This window comes from Pseudorca crassidens, chromosome 15, assembly GCF_039906515.1.
Source record: "Pseudorca crassidens isolate mPseCra1 chromosome 15, mPseCra1.hap1, whole genome shotgun sequence".
Lineage (NCBI taxonomy): Eukaryota > Metazoa > Chordata > Mammalia > Artiodactyla > Delphinidae > Pseudorca > Pseudorca crassidens.
In genome coordinates this window covers 73,353,505-73,373,155 of record NC_090310.1, presented here as the reverse complement: position 1 = coordinate 73,373,155, position 19,651 = coordinate 73,353,505, and the positions used below count along the sequence as shown (strand labels likewise).

General features: G+C 47.2%; 1 protein-coding gene and 1 non-coding gene across 2 annotated transcripts; one reads left to right on the top strand and one right to left on the bottom strand.

The window, feature by feature from the left end:
- Window positions 1–4,728: 4,728 nt before the first annotated feature.
- On the bottom strand, window positions 4,729–4,801 carry TRNAW-CCA (transfer RNA tryptophan (anticodon CCA)). The gene has a single exon. It is a non-coding gene; the product is annotated as a tRNA-Trp (tRNA).
- Window positions 4,802–7,885: 3,084 nt separating this feature from the next.
- FITM2 (fat storage inducing transmembrane protein 2) lies at window positions 7,886–13,445 on the top strand. Its single transcript, XM_067708207.1, has 2 exons — window positions 7,886–8,127; window positions 10,137–13,445. Exons 1-2 carry the CDS (start codon window positions 7,955–7,957, stop codon window positions 10,750–10,752), a joined length of 789 nt encoding a protein of 262 aa, XP_067564308.1. The 5' UTR covers window positions 7,886–7,954; the 3' UTR covers window positions 10,753–13,445.
- Window positions 13,446–19,651: the final 6,206 nt, after the last annotated feature.

Sequence of the window (19,651 nt, the reverse complement as noted above, 5' to 3'; positions counted from 1 at the left end):
GTTCCGCGGCATGTGAGCTCCTCCCGGAACCGGGGCACGAACCCGTGTCCCCTGCATCGGCAGGCGGACTCTCAACCACTGCGCCACCAGGGAAGCCCCTAATGAATATTTTTAAAGCAAACATCTCTGTGACTATCCCCAGGTAAAGAACACTGCCTACACCTGCAAAACCCTCTGATCCCATGCCCTCTAACCCTATCAACTGTTAGAGTTAGAGTTACCCTCTGTCCTACAGGTAACTGCTGTACTGACACTGGGGTATTCACTTCCTTGCTTTTTTCTTCTTCTAACTTTACCAATGCTCGTTCGGGGAAAAAAAAAAAAAAAAGCCAGCCCCCTCCTTCCAAGCCTCAGCCCTGTGACTGCTTCAGAGAGGAGGGTCTGGGGTTTGTAGCACTCAGTGGCCAGAGGAGAAAGCAGGAAGGTAGTCAGGGTCCTTGGCCCCTCCTGCCACTCTCCCTGTGGCCTGAAGATGAGCAAAGCCAAATCCCTGCCCTGCTGCACCAGCCCTTCTGACCCTGTACCCAAATGGGCCCAGAGGATGCGCAGCCTGGGCTTGTGTGTGTTGGGGGCACAGCCAGTGGATATAACCCCCTCCCAGTTTGGCAGTCAGGCAGCCTGGCCTCTGGCAGCTGCTGGCTTTGCTCAGCTGCCTCACCCTAGGGAGTGGCTAGCCATCCCCTCCGGCCGGCAAGAGAGGTGGCCAGAGGTTCAGAATGGGGGAGGCATTGCAGAGGGGAGCTCAGAGAGAAGGAATTTGTGCTGGGGATGAATACTTCTGCTCTCTGGCTAGGAAATATGGCCAAAGAGGGCTGCCTGCTGGGAGGATTATTGGGCTGCGATGGCCCTTCCCGCCAAAGCGGGAATGAATTATTTCATGCACACCAGCCAAGAAAAAAGCACCTGCTGGTTGCCTTTCCTGGAATGACTGCTTCCCACAGTTCCTCTGGCCACCCTCTAGCCAGTCCTTCCAATCTCAGCTTAGACAGAAATCATCTCTTCCTCGAACTCTTCTCTGACCCTTCCCTGATCCTACGGGGTCCTCTTCTCATGGCCCCATACATCCTCTCCTTAACCCGTTATCGTTCTACCGCGGCATCTTGCAAGGCCTTATGGAACAGAAACCCCTTTCACAGCGATTTAAAATCTTGGGAACCCCTTACTAGTAAAAAAAATTTTTTTAATTCCATAATTATTATTTTCTGCTGTTTCTCTTCTGTTTATAAGGAAGCAATTTAAATTTTAAAATCATATTCTTTCATCAGCATATTAATAATTATTCTTTTTTTTTTTTTTTTTTTTTTTTGCGGTACGCGGGGCCTCTCACTGTTGTGGCCTCTCCCGTCGCGGAGAACAGGCTCCGGACACGCAGGCTCAGCGGCCATGGCTCACGGGCCCAGCCACTCCGCAGCATGTAGGATCTTCCCGGACCGGGGCACGAACCCGTGTCCCCTGCATCAGCAGGGGGACTCTCAAACACTGAGCCACCAGGGAAGCCCTATTCTTTAATTTATTTAACAAAATAAATATTTTTTGAGTGCTTAGTAGGCGCCAGATATGGTTCTAACGCTTGGGATGCCTTAGCGAACAAAACAGGCAATGTTCCCTACCCTCTAGAGCTGATATTCAAGTAAGGGAGACAGAAAATAAACAAATAAGTACATTATGTTTTTTTTTTTTAGTACATTATGTTTTTAAAAGAATCTTTGATGATACTCCTAATCCATAAAGACCTTCTGCTTTTTGCATTTAATCAAGTGATACAGGCCAATTGACCCTTAAAACAGACCAAGATCACTGTCAAAATAAAGATCTCTTTTCCAGTGGAAACACTCACATTTTTTTTGGTATTCTACCCTAGCAGAATTTTTTTTTTTAAACATCTTTATTGGAGTATAATTGCTTTACAGTGGTGTGTTAAGTTCTGCTGTATAACAAAGTGAATCAGCTATACATATACAAACATCCCCATATCTCCTCCCTCTTGTGTCTCCCTCTCACCCTCCCTATCCCACCCCTCTAGGTGGACACAAAGCACCGAGCTGATCTCCCTATGCCATGCGGCTGCTTCCCACTAGCTATCTATTTACATTTGGTAGTGTATATATGTCCATGCCACTCTCTCACTTTGTCCCAGCTTACCCTTCCCCCTCCGTGTGTCCTCCAGTCCATTCTCTATGTCTGCATCTTTATTCCTGTCCTGCCCCTAGGTTCTTCAGAACCATTGTTTTTCTTTTTTTTTTTTTAGATTCTATGTGTTAACATACGGTATTTGTTTTTCTCTTTCTGCCTTACTTCACTCTGTATGACAGTCTCTAGGTCCATCCACCTCACTACAAATAATTCAATTTCGTTTCTTTTTATGGCTGAGTAATATTCCATTGTATATATGTGCCACATCTTCTTCATACATTCGTCTGTCAATGGACACTTAGGTTGCTTCCATGTCCTGGCTATTGTAAATAGAGCTGCAATGAACATTGTGGTACATGACTCTTTTTGAATTATGGTTTTCTCAGGGTATATGGCCAGTAGTGGGATTGTACCCCAGCAGAATTTAATCTTATGGATCAGTGGTAATATGGTTATAAAGAAGAAAAATTCTTTACAAGAAGGCAGTCAAAGCTTACATTTCCTTTTATTTAATCTTTAGTTTACATATATTCATATATTCATGTTCAACCTGGCCAAAGCCCAACTGTAGCCTCAGATGATTTCCAGGCAACCATTCACAAATTTAGTGAGTTTACATTTTCAAAGAACTAAAACCACCATCAAAATAAAAAGACAAGTGATTTTCAAAAAATTCAAAAAGTAGAGTGTTTATTTGTCCAAGAGAGACTCAGACTTCAAGATAAATTCTATAATCTCCAAACTGTTGCAACAAAAGTAACATACATGTGGAATTTGCTTATGGAATTACACTTAGCATTCAACAAGAAAATGCTACTCTTTTGTAGCAGACATATTTTTGCTTCTAGTTCTCCATTTCTGTAATAAACATGAAGCCATGTGCTTATAAAACCTGACCCTAAGAAACCTAAAATATAAAATTCTGAGCAAAGGTCATAATTATGATAATCTGATTTAAAATTTTTAAACCTTATGAGATGGATCTGTAGAGATTTAGTTGACAGTGCTTCACAGTATCAAACTTTTCTTTTTATGAATAACTGCAAACTGACTTCTTTTGGATGAATCTGACTCACCCATATTTCAAACTAACATTTTAAATTTCCATGTCTAGTTCTGTTGTTCCCCCTTCATTTACTCCTGGAGATATTTTCTTTAACAAGAAATTCATCTCCTCCTTGGTTATTCAGTGGTTCAGTTCCCATAGGAGTGGCAGGAAAAATGCTTGATTCTTTCCCTTTATTTACTAGTTGTCAAAATGATGAGTTGATTTCTCCAAAGGTATCCATTAGTTTAAGTACATTATGAACGTCTGGATTTAAACATATGTGTGTATTTCCATGCATTGCAGTTAATACTCTTATTGAGGCTCAAACTGTCCCACCTTTGGCCTGTGAGCCTTTCTGATTGGCTTCTGTGTCCTCCTGAAATGACCTTAGCAGTGTTTGATAGCTTATGGTTTCCTTGCTTTCCGGTTTGACAAGATGGCCCCGGCCTCATCTTGCCTCAAGCCTGAAAAATGGTGTCTGTGTGTGTGTGGTTTTTTTTTTTTTTTCTTTTCTTTTTGGCCGCACGGCTTGTGGGATGTCAGTTCCCCAACCAGGGGTTGAAGCCAGGCCATGGGAATTAAAGCCTGGAATCCTAACCACTAGGCCACCAGGGAAATCCCCAAAATGGTGTTTATAAACAGCAATAAATCTATGGGTATTAAGGGAACTCATCTATCCAAAACACTGGAGGTCTTAACATCTAGCCCAATGCTTGGTGCATAGCAAATTGTTAATAAGTGTTGGTTGGCTAAATAAATTAATGATGATCACCTTCACTAGATTTTAAGTTGCTGGAAGTGAGAGGCCATATAATTCGAACAAGTATTTGTTGAATAAATAAATGAAGGAATGAAACCCAACAAATTAGGCGATACCACTGAAGTCTCAGGCAGGGCAGAGCCCTGATATTCGTAGTCTTCTATCACCCCCTGGTGGGGAAGGGCAGGTCATGGTTCTCCAATGCCTTCAAATCTAGCGAAGTGTTTTTCAAACTACAGATCCCCACCCACTAGTGAGTTGTAAAATCAATTCAATGGGTCATGATCAGCATGTTTAAAAAATTGAACTTATAATTGAATAGAAAATATTAGAGTGCCTCACACATAGTAGAGGCAAACTCTGTCATGAACTGTCATAAAGCTATATTTATAGCTATACCTATATATTTATTAGCATATATATTCACTTATGAATGAATATATATATTTTTATATATATACAATATATATATTTATATACATATATATATTTATATGTGTACTGGATCACAACCAGTGATTTGTTGATAAATGTTTAACAACTATCTCTCTAGGGGAAAATGTATAAGTATGTATGTACATAAGTGTATTATAAATTTCTCTTTTTTTTTCTTTTCTTTCTTTTTTTTTTTGGCTGCATCGTGCGGCATGCAGGATCCTAGTTCCCCCACCAGGGATCGAACCCATGCCCCCTGCATTGGGAGAGCAGAGTCTTAACCACTGGATTGCCAGAGACGTCCCCAAATTTTATTTATTTACTATTTATTTGACCACACCGCAGATCTTATTTCCCTGAGCAGGGATCGAACCTGTGCCCCCTGCAGTGGAAGCGTGGAGTCCTAACCACTGGACCATCAGGGATTCCCCAACTTTCTCTTAATCTAAAGAATGTGTAGCCATAATTTTAAAATAATAAAATATACAAATTCTCTTTACTGTAAATTCCATATAGCGAACTGATTCTCCCAGAACGCTTTCATTGATGTTTGCTGGACTCTTGTATCCATCGCCAACCTCTAGTTTCAGTTCAACCATGTTTGACAAATGGAGCTGCATACCAGTCTAGACAGTGGACAAACCAAATAAAGCCCTGATTTATAGCACCTGCCATTTCCGTTAGTGTAAATACTCCTACCAGGGCTGGTTTCAAGCTACAAATGTGACACCAATGAACACACAGTTGGGAAAAGTTGCATGGTAACATACTATACAATAGATGTAAGCAACCTCAGGGGCATAGGTAATAGTGAAACAGAGTAAAATAATTTGGAAATGATGGGTTTTGAATAGTTATTGTGCATTTAATTGTTCATTTATATAATGTGATTTTTAATACTGGCTTTAACGATCAGCTGGCAGAAGTCCGGAAAATTTAACAATCTGTTCTCGCCATCCATATGAGTTCGCTCCAGCACACAGCTGGACCCACAACATGAATATGTATTTCTTCACATGGGTTGAAGTTTTTAAAAAAGAAAAGAAAACTTCAGAGACCTACAAAATTTCAGGTCTGGGTGTAGCTCAGTCTTCAAAAATTTCCAGGGATTAAGCTGTAGAGTTTCAAATAGAACAAACCCGTTTCCTTTCTAGAGAAATACAAATCCTGAAACATACAGGAGGTATGTTTTAGCTGGTTCCTCTGGGTGATGTCTAGAGTTTCTGTCACCTAGCGCCCTTTCCCCTTTTCTTGGGGGTGGGGGATTAGCATCTAGCATTTCGTCAAGGGGGACCACTTAGCTAATAATGTCCAGTGTATCTCCCTGTTCTTTATTTTATTTATTTATAAATTTATAAATTTATTTATTTAGGCTGCATTGTGTCTTTGTTGCTGTGTGCAGGCTTTCTCCAGTTGCGGCGAGCGGGGGCTACTTTTCATTGAGGTGTGCAGTCTTCTCATTGTGGTGGCTTCTCTTGTTGTGGAGCACGGGCTCTAGGCGCGTGGGCTTCAGTAGTTGTGGCATGCGGGCTTAGTAGTTGTGGCTCGCGGGCTCTAGAGCGCAGGCTCAGTAGTTGTGGTGCATGGACTTAGTTGCTCCGCAGCATGTGGCATCTTCCCGGACCAGGGATCGAACCCGTGTCCCCTGCATTGGCAGGCGGATTCTTAACCACTGCACAACCTGGGAAGTCCTACCTCCCTGTTCTTAACCATTATGCAGCTTGCTATGGAAAGTAACAATAATTCAGCACCTGACAATCTTCAGGAGATACAGACGGTTTCAGATACTATTTATAAGCTGCCTTCACAATTAACATCTTGCCAGCTGTGTGGTTTTTATCTCCAATCATGAAAAGGCAAATTAGTATAATCACCAGTACCTTTGCTTTTTTCAACCTAGCTTTTTGAAGACCCAGAGACGTCTTGCTACATAAAAACTATGATCAGAGAAATGCAATTTACCGATCACCTTGAGACAGTTTTAAGGCATTAATACTTTTACTCCTATTAGTTTATTGATTCCCTGCATGAGAGATTTTAAACATCATTGTATTATACGTGTAAATCAGGCCAGTGTTTCCCAAAGTGCAGTAGCTATCCTTGGTTTAGGGACACGAGATTATTTTAGGCAGTTAGAGATGATGCATATTTCAATAGAAATTTTTTTTTGTAATAGAAAAAACATAACTGGCACACAGAATCTATTATTCCATGGATATTTCTGCTTGGGAGGCTATTGAATAAGTATCTCAGTTTTAAATGTGTGTTGTTTAAAGAAAAATGTTAAGGAATAATAGTATTGGTGGTATACAGACATAGCAAAAACAGTTAAGGTGGACGTAATGTGTTGAATGGTGACACCCCCCCCCAAAAAAAAGATATGTCAAAGTCTTGATCCCTGGTACTTAGGAATGTGACCTTATTTGGAAATAGGGTCGTTGCACATATAATTAAGGATCTCAAGATGAGATTATCCTGATTTAGAGTGGACCCTAATCCAATAACTAGTGTCCTTATAAGGGACAGAAGGAGAGAGGACACACAGAGACACAGAAGGGAGAAGCCCACATGAAGACGGAGGCAAAGATTGCAGTGATGCAGCCATGAGCCAAGGAATGCCAAGACTGCCAGCAGTCACAGAAGCTAGGAGAGAGCTACGGAAAGAGTCCTCCCTCAGAGCCTCCAGAAGGAACCAATCCTGTCAGCAGCTTCATTTCAGACTCTGGTCTCCAGAACTGTCAGAGAATAAATTTCTGTTCGTTTAAGCCAACATAGTTGTGGTAATTTGTTATGGCAGCACTAGGAAACTAATACAATGGCAAAGAAATGCCGCAAGGTTGGGAAACAATTAGACACCCAGCCATGACAGGGGATGAGTGGGTTTAACTCTGTGATAAACGAGTGACTGAGTCATCAACGCCCTCATCTGATGGCCGTTAACCCCCAGCGTCCAGCATTTTCTCTCAATACCAATCACAGTTGTTTTAAAAGTGAAAATAAAGCCAATAATTTAAAATGCAAATCTAATGGTTATTTTATGCATTTATTTTCTCATGTCCGTATGTCTGGACCACCATAATGAACCTCGAGTTCATAAACTAACTCGGGAAAGGTTGATCTCCTCTTGGCTCCCCATGTTACAGATGAGAAAACTAAGGCTCAGATGGAGGAAGCATCTCCAAGAGAGACTAAATGATGCTGGGACCACTGCTCCAATTCCTACAACTCTACGTTTATTCTTCCCCACCTCCAGCAAATATTTCCACAAGCGCTTTTTCCTCCGATCAGAGCAAGGCACAGAGGATGTGTGCCTTTCCTTACCGGGAGCATGTTACCCTGGCGGCGGGATTTCGAGAAGGCAAGGAGGCAAGCGAGGATTTTGGAAACAGGAGCGCTGCAGGGGCCGCAGGTGGCCAGGAGGGGGAGCGCGCGGGCTCCGGAGCGCTCACGCTCCTCGGGGGCGGGGCCTGCGAGCGGCGCGCGTGCGCTCAAAGGGAGGCGGTGGCGCCGGCCAAGACGAAGGGCCAGACGGTGGCCGAGAGGGCACGGGGAGGCTGACGGAGGCCGGCAGGTCGGGCATGGAGCACCTGGAGCGCTGCGCGTGGGCCCTCAGGGGGACGCTGGTGCGGGCAGCCGTACGGCGCTACCTGCCCTGGGCCCTGGTGGCCTCCATGCTGGCGGGCTCCCTCCTCAAGGAGCTTTCCCCTCTGCCCGAGAGCTATCTCAGCAACAAGCGCAACGTCTTCAACGTGTGAGTGCGCCCCGGGTCCTCTCCTGTCCCTGCCGTAGCTGTCGCCTTGCCCAGAGAGCCGGGGGTTAGCTGCCCTGATGGACGAGTCATTGGAAGGGGAGATCCTTCTCCCCTTCGTGATAGCAGCGTCTGCACGCGTGTCGCGATGGAGGGACCCCGGAATAGCTAGTGTCACTAGCAAGTCGCGTTTGCACACCCAAACCAGACAGTCTGAGCTTGACTGGGCAGGGTGGTGTGTGTGTCTGTGTGTGTGTAGGGGTGGGGGGTGGGAAGGGGGGTGAACCGGCCTGTGTCGCTGCTCCCCCTGCCTCCCTTTGTGGGGTTAGGAGTTGGCCCCTGCCCTGGGGGAGATGCCACCTCCCTCCTGCCTGCCAATGTCAGACCCTGCGCCTCCGCCCTAAATCTGATACCCCCCAGCTGCTGACAGAATCCCATCACACCTGGGTGGGGCAAGCAGACCTGCCTTCTTTCGCCAGCACCCCCCGCCCCCCACCTTTGAGAGCCTGTCCTAGCCCATGCCAACCCCCGTTCCAAGACAGTCGCCCCGGAGTGGAACCCTCCAGTCCGTGACCTTACCCCTGGATCTGCTTGGATTTTCTCAGTAACTCAAAGTTCATGGCAGTGGCCTAGGAACACCATCCCAGCCGGGCCCTTTGAGACTTCTCCTTAAGTCCACCCACCCCCTCCTTTTTTTTTTTTTTTTTTAAATCTCTTGGATTTTAAGTTTATCGACGCAAACACCGTTGCAATAGTAAAGGGAAACTCTGAAAGATAAAACTCCTCCCCTGACGTGAGCTTCGAGTCTCCTTGGGAGGTGCAGTGTCTGCAGCATCTCCCAAAAGTCAGTCCAACTTTGGTTATCTACTTAAAACCCTGGTTTCTCTCTCCAGCAGTTTCCTCAAATACCTGACAGGTCTTGGCTGTGGCCAGATTCTTGCATATCAGTCCCAGGGAAGATTTTAGCGACAGGCCCTTGGGTAGTGTCTGAAGAACCTTTGGAACCCAGGAAGAGTCCTTCTGTCCTTTGTGCACCTTCCTTCCTCACCCACCCTCAGGCTGGGCTGAGAACAGGTTATGAGAGTGGTCATGGCCCCAAGCCTCTTGCATATGTGTTTACCGCACCTGGTCCCCAGCTCAGCCACCTTTGATGAGGGCAGGGGAGGCAGACAAGACAGCTGCTGCTTGATCTGGCCTGGATGAGCTGGGAGCCGAAGAGCCTGGCAGACAAGTCCCTGTCTTTTGCGAGTTGCCGTGGATTCTGGTGTTTTGCTCCACACCTCTATGCCAGTTAATTATTGAAAGGGAACTAGTGAATCATTGGCTCTGGATTTAAAAATCGTTGGGTCCCCTCAGTTCTATTTAACAGTTGAGGAAATGGAGGCCTGGAGGTGTGGTAATAAGTCAGAGTCAGGATTTGAACCTGGGTCTTCTAGCGTGAAGTCAAGCTCTGTCTGTTCATTTCTACCACGTAGGAAAAAGCCTTGGTGTAGAAAAAGCCTGGGCTTTGGGGCTGGCCAAACCTTGGTTTAACCTGGGCTTGCTGGTCATGTGAGTGTGGTCCTGGCAAGTTACTGAACTATTCTTTACCTATAATATGGGGCTAGTGACACCTTCCCCCCGAGGTAACTGTGAGTATTCTATGGGAAAGTGGATGTATGTGAAAGCTCTGTAATTACTTGCCTCAGCAAATAGCGTAGTGCTTAAGATCACAGAACCTGGGTTTAAATCCCGGCTCCACCACTGATGACCTCTGCTTTGGGCATGATGCTTCTCTGTGCCTCTGTTTTCTTCTCTGTAAAATAGGGATGATAGCAGTACCTACCTCATAGAGTTGTGTAAGGATTCAATAGTTAATACACTTAAAGTACTTAGTGAGTGAAGTTGTGGTCTATAGCTTTTATCACCTATTTCTCCTTTTTCCCTCCCTCGAGAGTCCAGAGTCCTGAGTGATGACATTGTTCCCTCTCCGCCATGTCCCCGTCTTCACTTCCACTTTCTTCCTCTGCCAGGTATTTTGTCAAAATGGCCTGGGCCTGGACCTTCTGTCTCCTTCTGCCTTTCATCACCCTCACCAACTACCACCTGATGGGCAAGGCCGGCCTGGTCCTGCGGCGGCTGAGCACACTGCTTGTGGGCACGGCCATCTGGTACGTGGGCACAGCCGTCTTCGCCAACATTGAGCACTACACAGGCAGCTGCTACCAGTCGCCAGCCCTGGAGGGGGTGAGAAAGGAGCACCAGAGTAAGCAGCAGTGCCACGGGGAAGGAGGCTTTTGGCATGGCTTTGACATCTCAGGCCACTCCTTCCTGCTCACCTTCTGTGTCCTTATGATTGTGGAGGAGATGGCTGTGCTGCACGAGCTGAGGACGGACCGAAGCCACTGGCTTCACGCGGCCATCACCACCCTGGGGGTCGCCCTGGGCCTCATGACCTTCATCTGGGTGTGGATGTTTCTGTGCACGGCCGTTTACTTTCACAACTTGTCCCAGAAAGTGTTTGGCACCCTGTTCGGTCTGCTGGGCTGGTACGGGACGTACGGGTGTTGGTATCTGAAATCCTTCTCTCCAGGACTTCCTCCCCAGAGCTCTAGTTTGAATCTGAAGCAAGACGGTTACAAGAAATAAAAGAGAAGCAAAAGGGCTGCCAGCAGGACAGTGGCTAATAGATTTTCCACTTATCTTTCTTAGTTATCGACTAAATTGTTGATCCCGCTTCCTGGAGGAAGCTTACCAGGCAGTGTGTGGGGTGGGGGTGGGGTGGAGTCTGGGGGGCGAGCAAGGTCAGGCCCCAGACTGTCCCTGGTGGCATCGCCCTGTGTCACAAGCACCGCCACTCCCAATCAGGCACTTTGCGTTGCTGGCAGGACTTGACCTTAATCTGGAACATCCCTTTTGGCCGAAGAGGGCCAAGCTCTGGCTCAGCGAGAGGGCGGGATTGGGAAAGCCTCTGTTGTGTGGCTGAAGTGGGGCCGGGGCCTCAGGACTCTCTTCTGCTGCCATCAGATGCTCCCTGATTCTTCCTTATCTTCTGTGTCAATGGCTATTAGTGGTGTTATTTAACAGTAGTTCCCTCTGGTCAGTTTTGCAGAAGCATTTATTTCCAGCAGGGTTCTTTATGAAACAACCAACTGCCTGAAAGACACATTCTGGTTGTAGTATTTATTTCGTCCGCGGAATGTCAAATATTGCAAGTGGCTCGTGATTAGCTACCAAAACAGTTAACCTGGAGTGCCTCTGCGACAGAGTATTGGATGATTTTTAGGTAACGAACATTGATACTTTTCTGTCCATGTTGTCTATTATATATTGGTTTTCGGAGCAATAAGGTTACTCCCCCCCCCATTGTGAGTGAATGCTTTATAGTTTTTGATAACAATCATGGCGTTTGTTCTTTGTTGACAGAACTCCAGAAAATGACTCACGACTCTGCACTTTGGCACATGTGTAGATTGCTTTGAGGGTTTTTTAGAACACTCTTGGCCTACGGTATTGAATTCAAGCACACGGGACTCTTTTCTCTGTTAGGAATAAAACCGGAGAGCAGACGTTTTCATAACCTGTTGAATTTTAAGCTGAGTCAGGGTAATTTTGCAAAATGCATATTGGCACTGAACCTCCCCTGACCACCCGTCAGTGGTGTAGACTGAGTGGTGCTTCAGAGTTGTGTGGTAATAAGCCTTCTGTTCATCGCTGTGGCCCAAGGCACTTTTACCCTTTTGGACAAGGTTATGCTAAGTCAGAAGTGGACGAAAATATCTTCCCTTGCTTCTGATGGCAAGAAGCCAACCTGTCTGCAAAAATGTCCCTGATAAATGGCGGCTTGACTTTGGCCCACCCTCCTCTTACTTGGACCACCACCCAAACCGGACCAAACGGGCCTGTCCATCTGCCCTTGAACTCAACCTTTTATTTCCCCTTGGCAGCGCTTCTCAATTTCCAGCCTTGTCCTTGTGTGGCGCTCACCTTGGGAGTGCTGGGAGTGGTGAGATGCCCTGTCCCCTGTGCCCCACCAAGGCACAGTTACCGCTCTGTGATGAGATACCCCTTCCCTCTCTCAGGGTGTCTCTTAAGCCTTTCGAACCAAGCCCCTTGCGTTTTGGATAATCATCCTGGAAGCTTCTTTGACGCCCCTCCCGCCCCAGTCAAGCCTGGTAATAGCATTAACTGATAAGCACTGCACTCGCCTGGCTTAACTCAAGCTTAGGTTGGTAGGAGTCTGAGGTCTGGAAAATCTTCAGTGTAAAATGTATTGCGTATAAGTATGTACTTAAAATATGTAGTTCGTATCTCATCTGGCCACAGGTTAACCTGTATCGATCAAAATGTGGGGTGTGATACATTGTACCCAAAGGTGGCAGAAACACCTGACAGTGAGATTTCGAAGGTGTCACCGTGGTGCTTTGGGAGTGTTGGCAAGCTATGATGGGCCCCGGGAGAATTGTTTTGCCCCCTGGAGCTTACATCTGAAAACGGGGGTGGTGGAAGTGGGGCCGGGGTAGGTGGCAGGGGCTTGCTGAAGGGATTGACATCTCTCCTACGTTTCACGTTCAGCACCAAACGGCAACAGGCACAAGGTGACGCCAGAAGTTCACTATCTCACTTAAATGTCCAGACGTTTCTCTCCTGCAGGTCTGACTCAGGCTCAGCCTTACTCTGACTCTGCGGAAAGCGTCCATTACCGAATCTTGTATATCGAGGAGTCTTCTGCCACTTCCTGTTCAGTCTTAGCACCTTTGCCTGTCTCTAGGGAACATGCTCTCAGTCCCTGTGTGACACAGCGTGGCAAGGCTGAAAGTTTAGGCAAATGTGAGATGTGGGTCCAAATCGTGTCTGACCCTGGTCAAGCCTCAATTTCCCCATCTGTAAAATGGAGGTGGTACTGTCAGGATGAAGGGAATATGTATGTGAAATGCCCAGCACACGTGCATAGCAGGTGATAACCCCCCTGCCTCCTCTTTCTTGATTAAGCCTTTAGAACCTTATGGCTCCTCTGCAGAAGGCAGGGAAACTAATATGTTCTTTGGAGTGCCGTTTGGGGTCTGGGTGTCCTGCTGAAGTAGCCTTGTATTGTCTTTTGAAAAGCGTCTGTTCCCCAGGTGCTGAACAAGAGGGTTTTGAGGGCCTCTGTGATCACAGAATACCACCGTGCTTGGTTGTCTCTCCGTGTTGAGGTTCGTTCACCGGCGCCTCATTTTCCACGTGCATCTGTCGTCTCTGAGTACCAGATTGTATTCAGAGAATGGCTCTCACCACTGTTATGTACACGTACAGATCGTGTGTGTAAACAGGCAAAGTAAACTAGAGATAATGAAATCCCACATTCCTGCATTTCGTGTGTTCTTTTCCAAAACCCTCAATTCCAGAACCAGGACAGCTCAGCCCATTTTATGAAAGGAGAGTAATTCTTACTGGAGCTACTCGCTGTGTATAGGGGAATTTCAAGGCTGTAGTCACTCTTATTTTCTTTCTCCTCAATCCTGTGACCTAAGGATATGTTGTCATGTATTTCTCAGCCTGATTTACTCCTTCCCTTTGTGCCACATCTGTGTCTCAGAGTCCTGAGGCCTGGATCAGCCGGATTTGGGAGCAGTTTTCTTGGCAGTAAGAGGAAGGTTACACAAGAGCAGTTACAAAGTTCACTCAAATGAGGTCATCTGTGAAAAAGCCCTGGAGGCCTATACCCGTGTGAGGACTTTTCGTACCTTTTAGCGCCCTCTCCCGTCAGGTCAGCCTGACCTGCTTGGCCCCTCCACGTAGTATCTGTCAAAAGCCCAATGGCTCCAGGATTTGAAGCTCCTCCTTTGGCAGAACTTCCCTGTTCAGATTCCGTTGGCAGCACCAAACCCTTCTTGAGTTTATCCTGTGAGCCAGGAGCTAGGACAGGATAATGAACTCCCTCCCTCCTGGAGCTTGTGGTCCAAAATCTATCCCTTCAGAGCTTAAGGTGTGAGTGGGGTTGCAAAGTTTGATTTTGCTACCTCTGTGCGTTTTTGTTTTTTTTTTTTTTTTTGCGGTACGTGGGCCTCTCACTGTTGTGGCCTCTCCCGCTGCGGAGCACAGGCTCTGGACGCGCAGGCCCAGTGGCCATGGCTCACGGGCCCAGCCGCTCCGCGGCACGTGGGATCTTCCCGGACCGGGGCACGTACCCGCGTCCCCTGCATCGGCAGGCGGACTCTCAACCACTGCGCCACCAGGGAAGCCCACCTCTGTGTGTTTGAGGAATTTTCACTCCTGGAGAAGATGCATAAGGAGTCAACAACCACCATAGAGTGTTCCGAGTGCTGGCCAAGGTCAGGGCCTGGGAACACAGAGCAGGGGACAACCAGGTGCCCTGGGGAATCACGGGATATTTTCACAGCACATAGTTCTTTTGGGTCTTGAAGGATGAGAAGGAGTTCAAGCAGTTAGGCAGAGAACAGACTCCAAGGACGCGAGAACAGCATGCACAAAGGCACGGAGCTGAGCTGCCATGATTTTCATCCAGAGATCCCTTCTCAAGAAACCTAACTTTCCCCTCATGTTCAAGAGCAACAGAGATTGAAGAAAGGCAGACTGAAAGGACTGTCAGTGGAGGTCCTGGATGCGCCCTGCTATGTTATAAGGAGCACTCAGCTAGAAGTGTGAACGCCCGGCTTTGAGCTGGCTTCCACCACTGCTTTTTCTGCTCTTCTGTGTGACCTTGGCCGAGTCACTCAACATCTCTGGGTCTCAACTTCCTTATCTGATAAATGACGGGCACAGACTGGTTAACCTCATCAACTCTTCTGCTCTATTCTATTTCTTTGCTCAGCTTGATGAAAAGTTCTTCCAAAGCTGGTTATGACTTTTATTTAAGGAAACAACGTGAAAAGAAGCTCGCACTCAGCTGAGGTGGCAGCTGGCTTCCCGGTGAGTGACCGGGGAGCTGATCTCTGGGCGCGCTTTATCATACCCCTGCTTTTCTCTGCATCGACAGCCTAATGCAGTGTAGACCTGATTGCTTGGCTTCCTAGGGACTTCCTGGACATGGGGAGCTGGACCTAGCTCCCAGAGGGATGAACCGCAGAAGGCTTTTTAAAAAGGTCTCCAATTTCGATATCAAGGAGAGGGTAGATTCTGTTAAGGGAAACTCCATGCAGTATAGTCACCTTCAGAAATTGTCCCAGAAATCCCTAATACAGTCTCTGGGGTGTTTTAAAATTGAACACACACAGCGTAGAAAACAGGTCCTCCCATACCTTAGGGAGAGGGGAGATGGTAAATTGGGCCCACGTGATTAGATGGTAACCTTGTCGTATCCAGACTTAAAATGTGCAGACCCGGGAGCTCCCTGGTGGCCTGTGGTTAGGGTTACAGGCTTTCACTTCCCTGGCCCGGGTTTAGTCCCTGGTCAGGGAACTGAGATCCCACAAGCCGTGTGGCCCAGCCCAAAGCAAAAACAAACCAAAAAAATGTGCAGACCTAACAATCTCAGTCTAGGGACTTAGGCTATGGGAATGTTCATAGAGGTGGGCAAAGATAAATGCAAAGATTTTATTGCAGCTATTTGTGATAGTGCAAAGTTGTCAAGATTTATCTAACTGTTGCCAATTGGTTAAATTATGGTAACCATATCAGGAATATAATGCAGTCACTACAAAGAATAAATGGTGTTATATTTAGCACGGAATCTGGTGGCAGAAAGACTCTGCGTTCGTGCTGACTAGAACGTACAGCTGTGTGCCTTCGGTCAGGTCAGAATCTCTGAGCCTCTTTGTGAAGGGTAAGGTGGGGATAATGCCTCACCTCATTCAACATCCATTGCCCCGCTAGGTGAGGGGCACTATGCTGGACACGGTGTTAATTCAGAGACACGGTTCTGCCCTCAGTCTAGCCAGGCACAGGCAATGAAATGAGCACATCCACACAGGGTGCTAAGCGTCAAAAGCAGAGTGTTCCCCTACGCTACCCCAACATTGTCCCAGCTCAGGCAGAGATGATTTACATAACACACTCAGAAAAGCAAAGGACGGAGGAGATTATTCTGCCTCTGCCTCCACACTGGCTGACCTTGAACAAGTTCCTCAGTTTCTTCATCTGTAAAATGGGGATAATAGAAGTACCTACCTTGTAGAGTTGTTGTGAGGATTAAATGAATTGATACTTGTAGAGGGCTTACTTAGGACAGGACCTAGTCTATGGGAGGCACTATATAAAAGTCATTCAAGTGCACAATAAGTCCCTAATGTGCCATCAATACTATAACTACTTTAAAAGCAGGAAAAAGAGGGACTTCCCTGGCAGTCCAGTGGTTAAGACTCCGCGCTTCCACTGCAGGGGGCACGGGTTCAATCCCTGGTTGGGGAACTAAGATCCCACGTGCCACATGGTGTGGCAAAAAAAAAAAAAAAAAAAATTCAGGAAAAAGAAACCCCATACGTGTCAGTGTTTTAATTTTGATTGACTCAGAGATAGTTAAAACATGCAGTCGAATGTGGAAGGCCATGTCCCAGGGCCTCTAGAATGAATGGAGTCTCCGAGACTATAGTCTGGTTTCAGGGCTAACTAGGAGGTGGGGGAGAGTGAGAAGTGTTTTCCAGGAGAGCTGAGGGGAAAGGACATCCGTGTACCTGTGGGGTCCTTTGCGCCAAGGTAAAGTAGGTGTTTGAGGTGCTGTCCACTTGCAGGTAAGCTAAGGGCTGCTTGACCCTGGTTTCCAGGCTGTGTATTTGAGGGACTGGGTTGGGAGACTTATCACTTCTCCTGTCTTCTCTGCCAGGGCATGGGTCCCCGAACGTGTGTCCGAGTGCCTAGGAGGTGAGTGGAGGGGGGAGCCTGGGAGCCACCCCTGATTGACATCTTAATTTCTGGAGCAAAGGTATTCAGGCCCTGCCTGAGCAAGCTGCTGTCACCCTTTCCCAGCTCCACTCCTTTCATGCCTTCTTGCCTTCCATTTGCATTTCCTGAGCATGTTTCATCTGCCATGGGCCCCATGCTGCTGGGGAGTGATGCAGGGCTGAACAGGTGGGGGCGGAAGCTGAGTTATCTAGAGTTATTAGAAGCCTTGGACTGGAGCAAGCAGACTGTATTCAAATCCTGCCTATCATTCCCTCAGCTGTGTGATCTTAGGCAAGTCACTTAACCTCTCTGGGCTTGTTACTCATCTATGAAATGGGGATGATTCTTTCTACGTCATTGGTCTTTGACTGGTTTAATGAAATGATGGGTAGGAAAATAAGTTCTAAACTTTAAAATATCAAGTGCCTATGAGGACTGCTTTTTACTGAAGAGATTTACTTTGCTTGGTGAATGTCTCTCTCAGAAGCCTGGGCACTGTAACTCCTACATGTCCCCAATAACCTGAAATGGCTCGGTGTCTTTAATATAATTTTTTAAATATAGCATTGACTAAAATCAATAACAACTAGCAGCATTTGTTCTGAATTTTTAAATCTGCTGCCTGACATTTTTTTTTTTTTTTTTGCGGTACGTGGGCCTGTCACTGCTGTGGCCTCTCCCGTCGCGGAGCACAGGCTCCGGACGTGCAGGCTCAGCGGCCATGGCTCATGGGCCCAGCCACTCCACGGCATGTGGGATCTTCCCGGACTGGGGCACGAACCCGTGTCCCCTGCATCGACAGGCGGACTCTCAACCACTGCGCCACCGGGGAATCCCGCTGCCTGACATTTTTACTGAATTATCTCAGCTGTAGTTCCCAACAGCCTAGGCCATAGAGAAAACAGGAAGGGCTTTGGCTTCATCCCAGCTCTGCTACTGTATTACTCAGCTATTGCAGTAATAACCCCCAAACCTGATGGTTTATGACAGAAAATGCTCACAGGTAGCTGCAGCTCTGCAGATATGAGCTGGCCTCAGCTGGTGAGCTCTGCTTCAGGCAGTGGGCCAGCTGGCCTTGGTTCGAGGCCACAAGCTGGGCTCAAGTCTGTTCTGCTTTCATTCTAAGGTCCAGATGAAAAGGGCAGCAACTACCTGGGGCCTGCTCTTCTCGTGATGAACACTGAGGCACCCACATGGTACGTTTAAAGCCTCTACTCCCATCACGTCCTTCCACTAACAGTCCACTGGCCCAAGCTGGTCACATGGACAGTACCCTGATGGGGCAGGGAATAAACTCCACCCACGGTGGGAGGTGCTACAAAGTCACATGGCAAGGGTTGTGGATGTATAACCCTATTAGGGAATCCAAAAATCCAATCTACCACTTGTACCTTGGGTGCTAACTCTCTGAGCCTCTGTTTCCTCATCAGTGAGACATAAAAAGCTATGCTTTGCAGACTTAGACATAATTTATGTGAATTTCCTAGTACCTGGTTAGTACTCAAAGGATGGCAGCTATTATTATTATTAGCTCCATTTAGAGGTGAGAAAACTAAGGGTTTTAGGCAATGTGGGCCCAGGTTGCTAGGGAAGGACCAGACAGGTCTTTGGAGATAACGTTCGAATGGCCCGGGCAGATGATTCTGTGACTTTGGCAGTGAGCAGCCAATGAGCTGAAGGAGATAATGACCTTCAGCAGCCCTTACCGTCCTCCCCAACAGGCATCCTTCTGTGAATGTTGGATAGACCTTCTTAGCATTGTAAACACTGGGGGCGCCCATTACCGCAGTCCTGGCGGTGGTGGTGTCTGTCTTCCCAACTAGACTGAACTCAGCCCCACACCCTGTCCATCTCTGCAACCCTCCGTGGCACCAGTAGAAGGCTCAGCAGCTGATGGATTCTGAGTAAACGTACGCATGTTGACTCTTTTCCACACCCGAGCTGCTCTCCATGACATTCCGAGATAGAAAGGGACCAGGGAAAGGACACTTAGCTCTAGCTCACTTGTTGTGCGATCCTGACCAAACCAGACACATGCCCATCCCAGGCCTCAGTTTCTGCACGTGTGGAACTGGCAGGTGGGGCCTGTGGAGTCTTTGAGTCTATGGTTCGCTCCAGCAGTCTGCCTGGGCCTCTTCCCATTCAGTGCTTCCTTATGTCAGAGGCTGCTGGCTGTCCACCAGGATCTGTTCTCTCCTTCCTTAGCAATAGGCTGCCCAATCACAGACTACATTTCCCAACCTCCTTTGCAGCTGGGTGAAGCCTGGTAATTAAATTCTCACCCATGGACCGTGTGTGGAAGTCGCATGACCCTCTTCAACAGCTGGGCCTTAAAGTACTGGACATGTGCTCTAACATCCTTTCTATCCTTTCCTATTGGATAAAACCTGGCCGTGGGAATTCCCTGGCAGTCCAGTGGTTAGGACTCAGAGCTTCATTGCCTTGGGCCTGGGTTTGATCCCTGGTTGGGGAACTAAGATTCCTCAAGCCATGCGGTGCAGCCAAAAAACAAACAAAAGACCTGGCCTCCCCAGATCCAGCCTTGGGCCCCCCAGCAGCCATCAGTCATCTCTTCCTTCTCACCAGAAGTGAAATGGTCAAAACATTGGTGAGAGTCACGAGAGTCAGACTCACTGAGTCTCAACGTCGTACCTCCACCCCTCTGGCCCCAAACTCTGGAAACGAGAACTAGATGGACAGCACAGGTTTAGAAATGAAAAGCAGCTGC